This window comes from Microtus oregoni, unplaced genomic scaffold (assembly GCF_018167655.1).
Source record: "Microtus oregoni isolate MIOR12 unplaced genomic scaffold, Mior012 000055F_ref0000237, whole genome shotgun sequence".
In the NCBI taxonomy this organism is placed as follows: domain Eukaryota; kingdom Metazoa; phylum Chordata; class Mammalia; order Rodentia; family Cricetidae; genus Microtus; species Microtus oregoni.
Window position 1 is genome coordinate 929,706 of NW_024543831.1, and position 12,015 is coordinate 941,720.

The 12,015-nt window shown below is 40.1% G+C and overlaps 1 protein-coding gene across 2 annotated transcripts in view; it reads right to left on the reverse strand.

The window, feature by feature from the left end:
• Cbl (Cbl proto-oncogene) overlaps window positions 1-12,015 on the reverse strand; it is an 87,836-nt gene that overhangs the window by 21,287 nt on the left and 54,534 nt on the right. Inside the window, exons 3-6 of one of the 2 annotated variants that reach the window (XM_041638742.1) lie at window positions 5,076-5,189; window positions 2,049-2,205; window positions 900-1,021; window positions 109-246 (exon numbers count right to left, since the gene is read on the reverse strand). In XM_041638742.1, the coding sequence (XP_041494676.1) occupies window positions 109-246; window positions 900-1,021; window positions 2,049-2,205; window positions 5,076-5,189 (531 nt within the window). Of the gene's footprint in view, window positions 1-108; window positions 247-899; window positions 1,022-2,048; window positions 2,206-5,075; window positions 5,223-12,015 lie in introns of both variants that reach the window. The other variant, XM_041638741.1, reaches the window with a different exon arrangement.

Genomic DNA, 12,015 nt, shown 5'->3' on the forward strand with positions numbered 1-12,015 from the left:
ATTTTAGTCTGCAGAAAAAAAAAACATGCAATAGAAGCCACTAATGAAGAAGCACTGGTGTCCCCAGTTCCTAGATGTTAAGAGACGACAGAAAGCAGTGATACTCACAAGCCTTCCCTGAAGCCATCAATCAGTGCTTGGAAGAGTGGTTTATTGTGTGGGATTGTCTGCAGAATGTTCCCATCAGCAGTAACGTACCCAATAGCCCACTGACCCAGACGAGTACAGCTCAGCCGGAAGATGTAACTGAGGACAGAGATTAGCAAAGTTTCAATATATATGCTATCAGACATAAAGCAAGATAGAGACAGGATTTAAAAAAAAGACCATTAAGAATATCTTCTTCAGGGGAAAAGGATGAATATGAATAACAACAAAGTATATATGAAAACATAAATAATAAAACTCTTTTCTTGTGCAAACTTGAAAAGAATTTAAAGTAACTTTTTCAAGGGACTGGGGCATAGCTTAGGGGGAAAATGAATGCTGTAGTATGTCTGCAGGCCTCAGTTCACTCTCTCCAACATAAAAAAAAAATCAACTCCTCTAATGATTCCATAACAGAAGCAAAATACCTCACTGTTCTATTTACTGGAGACAGGATTTTGATATATTTTTCAGGTTGGTCTCGAACCATTCTCCTGCTTTAGCTTTCTAAGCTCTTGTGTACTTGGACTCTAAGCACCCAGCATAAATTCCATTCTATATTGGCTTAAAAACATTTACTAGATCACATGAGTTGATTAAATCAATCCTATCCCCAAAACTGGGCTACTGGGGAACCAGTAAAAAATGATGTTCCTTTAACTCTAACAAAAATCATGAGAGAATGAAATTCAGGAGAACAAACCTCTTTCCTTCAGTCTGCCAGGTTTGTGAATCAACTTCAAGGTACTGACCTGCCAGGTTTGTGAATGAACTTCTGGAGCCTTGCTTTCACTTCATCATATGTCAGGAAAGCCATGTAACCAGGGTGAGTTACAGCAAGGCTGTTCCAATTTCTAAGCAAAGAGGACCAGGGCTAAAGAAATAAAAGATCAATCATAAACCATCTGGCTCAGACATACACCTTCAGAACAATGAAGAACAAAAGAAAAAGACTTCACCTCTCAAATACAAATTTGTCACAAATTCTCTATTGTCATTCTTTGGGAATGACAAATATATTTGGGAGAATAGACACTTTGAGAGTTCAGAATACAAACTGTCTTGTATAAGGAGACAACTATACACACAAAATTGCTCAGCAGCTCTTACCAGTATTAAAGTCAAACAGTGACAAACAAGCCCCAGAAAAACAGAATAGGGCCTATATGTACAATTATTAAGCTCTTAATGAATGCTTACTCAAGTTGGCACATACACACATTGAAGGACTAATACTTAGGACCTTTCTCAACTCTCAGACCCACTTCCAATCTTGGGAATGCCTTTCTCTGTCTTTCTTAATAAACTGTCTCTATTTTCCCCACTCTCACAATTCTAAAATTAATAATACAAGTTTAAATTTTAATCTTTCTTTTGTTTACAAGTTTCTAAAATGAATTCAAACACTTTTAGATCGTGTTTTTTTTTTTTTAATATGTAGGAGTGTTTTGCTTGCAAGTATGCAGGCAAACTACACGCATGTGTGATGTCCACAGGTCAGGACAGGACGTTAGATCACCTAGAACTAGGGTTATGGGTAGTTGCAAGTCACCACGAAAATTGAACCAGAGTCCTCTGCAAGAGCATCAAGTGCTGTTAACTGTTGAGCCATCTCTCCAGTACTGAACTGAAATGCTTTTAAGATAGACAAAATCCTTAACGTTACTTTTTTTTCCTAGTTGAGACGGGGCATTATCCTATAGGCCATGCTTGCTTCTAACTCACTCTTTAGCCCAGGCTGGCCTTGAACTCAGCAATCATCTTGCCTCAAAACCCTAAATGGTAGGATTATAATTACAAGCCACCACACTCAGTTTTTATCTTTTTTTTTTTTTTTTAAAAAAAAGAGCTTTCTCTTCATAAAAATAGTACCAGGTTAGTCAATGACTTTAGTATCCTACCTGAAATAGTCGTGTAAAGATATCAAATTCAAAAACAGAAATATAATCATTGCAGGTCAGATCAATAGTGGACTTCAAAGCCATGGCCTCCAGCCCAGAACTGATGGGATGCACTTCATGAAGGGCCTGTCGAAAGCTCTTCCAAGGAACTATTGTCCTGAGGTGGAGTAGGGTGAGAGAAGGCACAATGAGATAATAGGCAACTGCAGATATGGACTGACTGTGATTTTCTTTTTTCTGTTTGTTTTTATTTTGTTTTATTTTTTTTAAGACAGGGTTTCTCTGTTTAAGAGCTCTGGCTGTCCTTTAACTCAGACTGGCTTCAAACTCACAGAGATCTGACTGCCTCAGCAGAGATCTGAGTGCTGGGATTAAAGACGCGGCACCACTACCCTGCCTGACTGTGATTGTCACAGTTTAGTTCAAAACCAGGTGTGATGGCTTAAGCCTTTAGTTCCAGCAGAGACAAGTGGGTCTCTATGAGTTCCAGGCCAGCTAGGCCTAGTGAGATGCCATTTCCAAAGAAAAACTTGGTGTAGAGGTCTGAACCTCTCATTTCAGCATGGTGAAGCTGAGGAAGGGGATGGAAAGTTCAAGGCTAACCAGAGTCTGCATGGTAAAACCCTATTTTAAAAAAAACATAACCTCATCATCTTTCTTCTATGCTTCTAGGTTAGAACAAATTGCCTGTAGAAGGATGAGAAGGTGATTAATATGTGACATTTTTGGCCAGAGAATTGTAGAAAATCATCTGTTACTCATTAGGAAGTTAACAAACATATCCCTTATTTTCTTCTTTCTGTTCTTAGTTTAAATATAATTTGACTTCTGTGAGAGATTTATTTTGGGAGGGGGGGTTGAGACAGGGTTTCTCTGTAGCTTTAGAGCCTGACCTGAAACTCATTCTGTAGACCAGACTGGCTTCAAACTCACAAAGATGCGCCTGCCCCTGACTCCTGAGCGCTGGGATTAAAGGTCTGCACCACCAGCTGTTTGCCTATTTTTTGAAGAAAAAAGAAAAAAAGGTGGGGGGAGTGGCCCAGGAACTTTTGCATTGCTGCCTGGCCTCAAATTCCTGCCTCTGCTTCCCAAGAGCTGGAATTATAGTGTGCACTACCACGCCTAGCTACGCATTAGCATTTTCTTTTTAATTAGTACACTTTCTTCACTGCTAAGGTTTGAAAACAGGACCTGAATCACTCTAGGCAAGTGCTGTGCTGTACTGCAACATAACTCAAATCCTGTAACTCTTACCAGCACTCAGGAGATAGAAGTAGGCAGATCTCCGAGTTCAAGATCAGCCTAGTCTAACACAAGAGCATTCCCAGGACAGTCAGGGTTACTCAGAGAAATCCTGCCCCCACCCCCCAAATACCAAAAACCAAACAAACAAACAAAACAAAACAAATGAGAAAGAGAAAGCAACTCATACAAACCATTTTTGAAAGCAATTAGGCAATATTTAGTAGAAGGGGAAAAAGTGAAACCCCATGACTTACCAGTAACATTCTTAGCTATGTAACTAAGGAGAATTCCTAGCCTATGAAAACAACCATGACACCACTCATTTAAGTTTGAAACAGCAATAATTTGAAATGTGGGGCTGAGAGGTGGCTCAGTGTTAATGTCAGGTATCATTCTTCCACAAGACCCAGGTTCAGTTTATAGCACCACATCCAACAGCTCACAACACCCTATAACTTCAGCTCCAGGAGATCTGCCACCCTCTTTTGGCCTCTATACTAAACTCACGTGTATAAATACACACATATACACAGTTTAAAAAATTTAAACCAATAATTTGTAACGTAAATGTCCATTAACAGAATAGACAGGGAGAGAAAAGGAAGAATATTCATTCAATCAAAGAATACAGACTTCATCTCAATTGCAGTTTTATTTCTTTAAAGATTGGGAAAAGCTGGAAAGCCGGGCGGTGGTGGCACATGCCTTTAATCCCAGCACTTGGCAGGCAGATCTCTGTGAGTTAGAGGCCAGCCTGGTCTACAAGAGCTAGTTCCAGGACAGGTTCCAAAGCTACAGAGAAACCCTGTCTTGAAAAACCAAAAGAAAAAAAAAATTGGGAAAAATTGGACATAGTGGCATACACCTTTAATCCCAGCACTTGGGAGGCAGAGGCAGGCAGATCTCTTGAGTTGGAGGACAGTTTGGTGACACAGTGTGTTCCAGGACAGCCAGGGTCACAAAGAGAAGCTCTGTCTCAAAAAGCTGGGAGAAAAAAAAATGTTCCAAAAAGCTGGGAAGTAAGCACATGGATTTGCCCCAAAGCTTGTCCTTTTTTTTGTTTGTTTTTTGGTTTTGTTTTTTTTTTTTCTCTAGATAGGGTTTCTCGGTAGCTGTGTAGCCAGTCCTGGTGCTTGCTCTGTAGACCAGACTGGCCTCAAACTCAAGAGATCCACCTGCTTCTGCCTCCAGAGTGCTGGGATTATAAGTGTACACTATCCCTGACAGCTTTTTCATATTTTGGATATTTTTATTTATTTTGTTTTTTGAGAGGATCTCATGTTGCTCAGGGTAGTTAGTTCTTATCTTCCTGCTTTCATTTCCCTAGTGCTGGGATTATAGCCACGAACCACCATTCCTGGTTTAAAAAGAAAAAAAAAAAAAGCTGGGTGTGGTGGTACATGCCTTTAATCCCAGCATTTAGCAGGCAGAGGCAAGTGAATCTGTGAGTTCCAGGACAGCCAAAGCTGTCACACAGAGAAACCCTATCTTGAAAAACCAAAATAATAATAATAACCACAACAACAATAATAACAATAGCAAAACAAAATTTAAAAAATAATTTAACTTTTTAAATTGTTATTGTTGATGGTAGTGTGTGCTAATGTGTGAGCGCAGAGGGCAAATGCTAACTTGTCAGGTCTGTATAGCAAGCACTTTACCCACTGAGCCATCTTGCTGACCCACTGTGTTTTAAATATTTTATAATTTCAAATTCTAAACAAATATCTCTTAACATAAGCTTTAGCTTTTCATAGTTAGGTTTATCATCTAGAGACTTACTTTTCCCCAAAAGCTTTTCTCCAAAATTCTGCAGCATCTGCTTTAGTAATCCGAAAAGTGTCTCCTTGGAAGAGTCCACTTGGAAAGATGCCTTTCAGTTCTGCCAGCATGTGGCTGAAGATCAGGGATAATTTGGTTAGGTTTCGCCTACAAATGATCAAAGTACAATAATTAATACATAAATTATTGATTTCTTTTAAATTTTGTTTTGTTTTGTTTTTTTGAGGGTTTCTCTATGTAGCTCTCTGGCTGTCCTGGAACTCCCCCTGTAGACCTGGCTGGCCTCAAACTCAGAGATCCTTCTGCCTCTATCTCCTGAGATCTGGGATTAAAGGTGTGAGCCACCACTGACAGCAAATTACTGATATTTTAAGTGCACTGAATTCATTATACAAAGTAGCTTAACATGAACATGAAAATAAGTGAGAGGAAAAAGTGTATTATTGAAAGATGGCAATCTAATGTATCCCATCTCTCTCCCCATTCAAATAAATGTCATACAGTAAATAAGAAAAATTCCTGAAATCAAATATTTGTGCTTAAGCTAACAGTAACAAATTTGCTTTAGGCTTACAGATAAGAGATTGCTTCAAACAAACATGACAACTTCGCACATCCGTGACCACACACACAAAAGAAATGCAGTGTCCAAATGTTGGTTAATACATCCAAGATGAAAGCATTGTCAATAATAACTATTTAAATGTCCAGACTTGACAAATATTTTCACTAAATCACACTTGGTGAAAACTACTAAAATTTCCAAATTTTACTAAACTACTTCTTTTTACCAAAAAATGAAACGTTAACATCCAAAGCAAATATGTACATATACTACCATTGTTCTTAACAATCAATTAACTTTGTCCTAGTAATCTCTACTTAATGGACGTGACTATAAAGACCCTATATGGTACCAATTTAACACAGGTGATACCTCTAATTTTATCAGATTGTCCTCATTATCTCTAATGTCAGCACCACACAGAACAGGACTTAGATGTTTTAGATAATTAAATACCAAATCAACTACCAATTTGACATATTTCCATTGTCTTAATAATTTTCTATTTATGTGCTCAAAACTCTATATTCTTATTATATAACTGGACAAAATCTCAAACCATGATTAATTATTGATGTTCTACAAAAAGCATCTTTAAAAGACATTTTCAGGCGGGCAGTGGTGGCACACGCCTTTAATCCCAGCACTCAGGAGGCAGAGGCAGGTGGAACTCTGAGTTTGAGGCCAGCCTGATCTATAAGATCTAGTTCCAGGGCAGGTTCCAAAGCTACAGAGAAACCCTGTCTCGAAAAACCAAAAATAAATAATTTAATTAATAAAAAAAGACATTTTCATCTGTTATGCTACAGCATCACCATCAGGTGCTTTTTGTCTTTTCAAGGTAAAATAAATGCAGCATGAATCAACTCTGACTTTGCAAACTGCTGCTGGGACATTTCTATTCAGCTTTAACATACCAGTTTCTGTTTACCCTGATGTGTGTGTTCTTCCTTGCACTAGTCTTCTGCTATTGACCAAAGTAGAATCTAAACTTAAGATCAAGAACTCAACATACTTAGCCACATAACCTTTGACCTACAATTTGTTGTGCCTACAAGATGTGCTGGAATAAAGGCTGCGCAGACGTTGTGAGAGTGGCCAACCAATGACTGGCCCAGCCTGAATCCCATGCCACAAGAAGGAGCCCATCCCTGACTACCTGAAACGCCAGGACCCAGAGGACCCAGAGGCTAGATAGCCCAGAGACCTAGGATAGAACCAAATAGCCCAGAGACTAAACACGACTGGCAAAAACAAAACAAAACAAAACAGGTCAATCTAATGATGCCTAATGAGATTCTGCTATACTCATAGATCAGTGCCTAGCCCAATTGTCATCAGAGAGGCTTCATCCAGCAACTGATGGAAACAGATGCAGAGACCCACAGCCAAACATTAGGTGGAGCTGTGGAAGAGGGGGGAGTAAGAATTGTAGGAGCCAGAGCAGTAAAGGATACCACAAGAAAACCTACAGCATCAACTAACTTGGGCTCATAGGGGCAGGCTCACAGAGACTGAACCGTCCACCAGGGAGCCTGCATAGGACTGACCTAGACACTCTGCATATGTTATAGTTATGTAGCTTGATCTACTTGTGGGATACCTAACAGTGGGAGCAGGCAAGGGACTGTCTCTGACCTTTTTTCCTTTTTTTTTTTGGTGTTTCAAGGAAGGGTTTCACTATCTGTCGTGGAACTCACAGAGATTCGCCTGCCTCTGCCTCCTGAGTGATGGGATTAGAAATGTGCACCATCACAAGGCCCGGCTCTGACTCTGACTCTCTTGTTGGCTATTCCTCATACTGGGATGCCTTGTCAACCTTAATGGGGGGGGGGGGCTTTTTTTTAATGCCTTTTTTTATGTACATTGGTATGATCCCTGGACTGAAGTTATAGACAGCTGGGAGCTGCCATGTGTGGGTGCTGGGAATTAAACCCAGGACCTCTGAGCCATCTCTTCAGTTTCCCCCCCACAACACCTTTTTTTGAGGTGCTTAGTCTTACTGCAACTTGATAAGCCATGTTTGGTTGATATTCATGGAAGACTCATCTTTTTCTAAACAGAAATGGAGGAGGAGTAGGAAGAGAGCAGAAGAGAGGTTGCAGGGAGGGACTGGGAGGAAAGGAGGGAGAGGAAACTATGGTCAAGTTGTAAAATTATCATCATCATCATTAAAATAGGGCTGGTACAGGACTGCCTCAACTAGATAGATACCGTGGGATCAATTCAGTGTTAGGAAGGAGATTATATCCTAAGTAATATATGAAACAGAACTTAGCAGAACACTAAAGTGCCTAATGGGAACCTGAACCAAGTAATATAGAACACTATGCTAAATGTTAGCTTGTGAAGACAGGGAGAGCCTATGATTAACAATATATCCCAAACTACTGAAAACGTATGTGTAAAGGACACTGCTACAGGGCCAGCAACAAGATGGCTCATTGGGTAAAGACACTTGCTGCCAAGCCTGATAACCTGAGTGTCATATCTTATGTGAGGGAAGGACCGAATAACTCCTGAAAGTTGTCCTGTGACCTCCATATTTGTGCAGTGACAATAAATATAATAAAGAAATTTAAACAAAAAAAATAGTCAAAAACAGAGGCAAGAGATTCTAGAGATGACTTAGCAATTAAAATCACTGGCTTCAAGATAGAGTAGTCATTGGTTCGACACTTGATGTAGGATGTCCTTTTGTATATGTGTTGCTTTTTTTTGTTTGTTTGTTTGTTTTTGTTTTGTTTTTTCGAGACAGGGTTTCTCTGTGGTTTTGGAGCCTGTCCTGGAACTAGCTCTTGTAGACCAGGCTGGTCTCAAACTCACAGAGATCCGCCTGCCTCTGCCTCCCGAGTGCTGGGATTAAAGGCGTGCGCCACCACCGCCCGGCTTATGTGTTGCTTTTTATTGGTTGATGAATAAAGCTGTTTCGGTGAATGGCTTAGCAGAATAAAGCCAGGCAGGAAATCTAAAACAGAGATATATAGAGAAGAGTAGGTGGAGTCAAAGAGACACTATATAGCTGCCAAAGGAAAAAAGATGCCATTACTGACTGATAAGCCACAGCCTCATGGCAATATATAGATTAATAGAAATGGGTTGATTTAAGAAGTAAGAGTTATCTAGGAATGTGCCTAAAACACTGGCCAAACAGTGTTTAATTAATATAATTTTTGTGTGATTATTCAGGTTTGGGCAGCCAGGGAATCAAAAGCACAGTTTCTGTCTACAGCCACTCCTACAAGTTCTGAGTCACCATTGCCCTGCCCCAGCACATCTGGCAGACTGGATAGATTGTAGGCCGAAGGTTTTGTGGCTGGGCTTGTGTCCCAGGCCTACCACTCCTCTGTACCTTTTTTTCTTTCTTTGTTTTTTTGTTTTTAAAGTTTCCCAAGACAGGATTTCTCTGTGTAACCACCGTGGCTATACTGGAATTCACTTTGTAAACCAGGCTAGCCTTGAACTCACGGAGATCTGGAGATCCACTTGCCTCTGCCTCCCAACAGCTGGAATTAAAGGCATGTGCCACCACTGCCCACTTATCTAATTGATGCCCACAGCACAAGAGAAAGCCTATATCCTACACTGCCTGAATAGCCCAGAGACCTAGAGTAGAACCAAACACAACTGCCCCCCCCCAAAAAAAGTGAATGAAATTCTACTATACTCATAGATTGGTACCTAGCCCAATAGTCACCAGAGGAAAGAGAAGAGGCTTCTTATGGCAGCTAGTGGGAACAAATGCAGAGACCTAGAGCCAAACATTAGACAGAACTCAGGGAATCCCACGGAAGAGGGGAGCCAGTAGGGTCGAGGACACCATGAGAACAAAGTCCACAGAGTCAACTAAGCAGAGCTCATAGGAGCTCCCAGAGACTGGTGCAGCAATCACAGAGCCTGCATGGGTCTGCGCTAGGTCCTCTGCAGATATGTTAAGGTTGTTTAGCTTGGAATTCTTGTGGGACTCCTTTTCCTCCTACTGGGTTGTCTCAATCAGTCTTGATGAAGGTTTATTGCATCTTGTTATGCTGTGTTCGGTTGATAATCCCAGGAGGTCTGATTGTTTCTGAAGGGAAACAGAGAACGGTTGATCTGTGGGAGATGGGAAGTGGCGGGGAGGACTTGGAAGAGTGGAGGGAAGGGAAACTGTGGTTGAAATACATTGTAAGAGAGAAGAAAACTCAGGTTCAGTTCCCAGCACCCAAACACGACAGCTAAATAAATTGCCTAACTCCAGTTTCAGGGGATGCTATATCCTTTTCTGGCTTCCATGGGTACCAGGCACACATATAGAATATACTTACACATGCAGGCAAAACACTTACATACACATTAAAAAAAAAAAAAAGAGATAAAGCTTTAAAATTGTGTTTTAAAAAATATATAGGATGACAGCTTATGCTAGAGGATGTGGAGTAAGGGGAACACTCCTCCATTGCTGGTGGGAGTGCAAACTTGTACAGTTGCTTTGGAAATCAATATGGTGGTTTCTCTGAAAATTGGGAATCAATCTACCTCAAGACCCAGAAATACCACTTTTGGGCATATGCCCAAAGGATACACACTCACATCACAAGGACATTTGCACAACTATGTTCATAGCAGCATTATTCATAATAGTCAGAATCTGGAAACAGCCTAGAGATGCCCCTCGATGGAAGAATGGATAAAGAAAATATAGTAGATTTATACAATAAAGTATTACTCAGTGGTAAAAAACAATGACGTCACTGGGCAGTGGTGGTGCACGCCTTTAATCCCAGCACTTGGGAGGCAGAGGCAGGCAGATCTCTGTGAGTTCGAGGCCAGCCTGGTCTACAGAGCTAGTTCCAGGACAGGCTCCAAAGGCACAGAGAAACCCTGTCTCAAAAAAACAAAAACAAAAACAAAAAAACCCAAACCAAAAAAAAAGGGTTTACATCTCACTTTTTATCTGAAAATAAAGCTTGATTCCCATGTTGTCCTCTCTTGGGTCTACTTGTTTCTGTTCTTCAGCTTTTGTTCCAAACCCTTGGAGATATTTCCCAAGCTCTTTGCTGTTTTCCATTCTCTACAGTTTCTTTTCTCTTCCTTTGTAATACCAAAACTTCAAAAACCACTCTGAGCAGAGCTAGGGAGAGGCCAGAGTTAAGAGCATATACTGCTCTTGCAGAAAACAGGAGCTTCAATACCAACACCCACATCAGGTAGCTAACCTGTAATTACCTGTAATTCCCCTTCAAGGAAACCCTCTAGCAAATCCAATGCCTCTAGCCTCCACAGGCACTGTTAGTCGTGTACATACATATATACACACACACACACACACACACACACACACACACACACACACCATAGAAACTCCCTATCTTAGATTTCCATAGCTTTCTAACTGCTCACTTTATTTATCCATCAACAGGAGCACTTGAAAATGATACCATCAGAATCAATGTTCGTTCTCAAATCTGCTCTTTCTTCATAATCCTATTTTGTATTTAATGATGGTGTCTCTTATTTCCCATAAACAAAATTTTTGGCTTCTTCCATTTCCCTTATTCTCATATTTGATTTGTCAAGTTTGAAGACAGTGTGTTTTCAATTCCCCTTTGAATTGTACTATTTTTCTAATACAAATTCCTTACTGATTTAGTTCTATGCAGGGTCAATCTTACCTTTCTATAAAATTTCATTTTTATTTAATGTAAACATTGTGTGTGTGTGTGTGTGTGTGTGTGTGTTTCAAGACAGGGTTTCTCTGTATAGCCCTGGCTACCCTGAAACTTGCTTTGTAGATCATGTTGACCTCAGAGATCCACCTGCCTCTGACTTCAGAATGCTAGGATAAAAGGCATGTGCTACAATGCCAAGCTTCATTCTTATTTTTTTTTTAAAAAATTATGTCTAGTAGGCTCTTCAACAAAGGTGTTCTCAAAGGGCTCTCTAAATGGTTACCTTTAAGTTGAACCTGAGAAAAGATAAGATAAAGACTCTTATCATGTTGGTATCTTCTGCTCTCCAAATATTTTTCCACTAAAAATCTACCAGATATAATGTTGTGTGGAATAAGAAACAAAAATGCATGCCAAAATAATAATGGACAGAAAGCTTTTATAAATCTATGGAGTAAGCCACAAAAAAGGAAAAGCTATTGATGGTAAGGAAGTAATGGTACCAGCTACCTAAGATGAGTTGAAAGTGCTGACTGAAATAGTTACTGAAAATCAATTTAACACATTTTCCTATTCAAAGAAAGAGCTCCTCTTCCCCAAGCCAGCAGACATTTCTTAAAACCACCAGACGTACACCACAATCATACTTCTCAAGAGCAAATAAGTCTCTAAAAACTCATGGGTTGGAGTTTTCTAAGAGATCTGAGTTGCAATTTTGCCCAGTAAG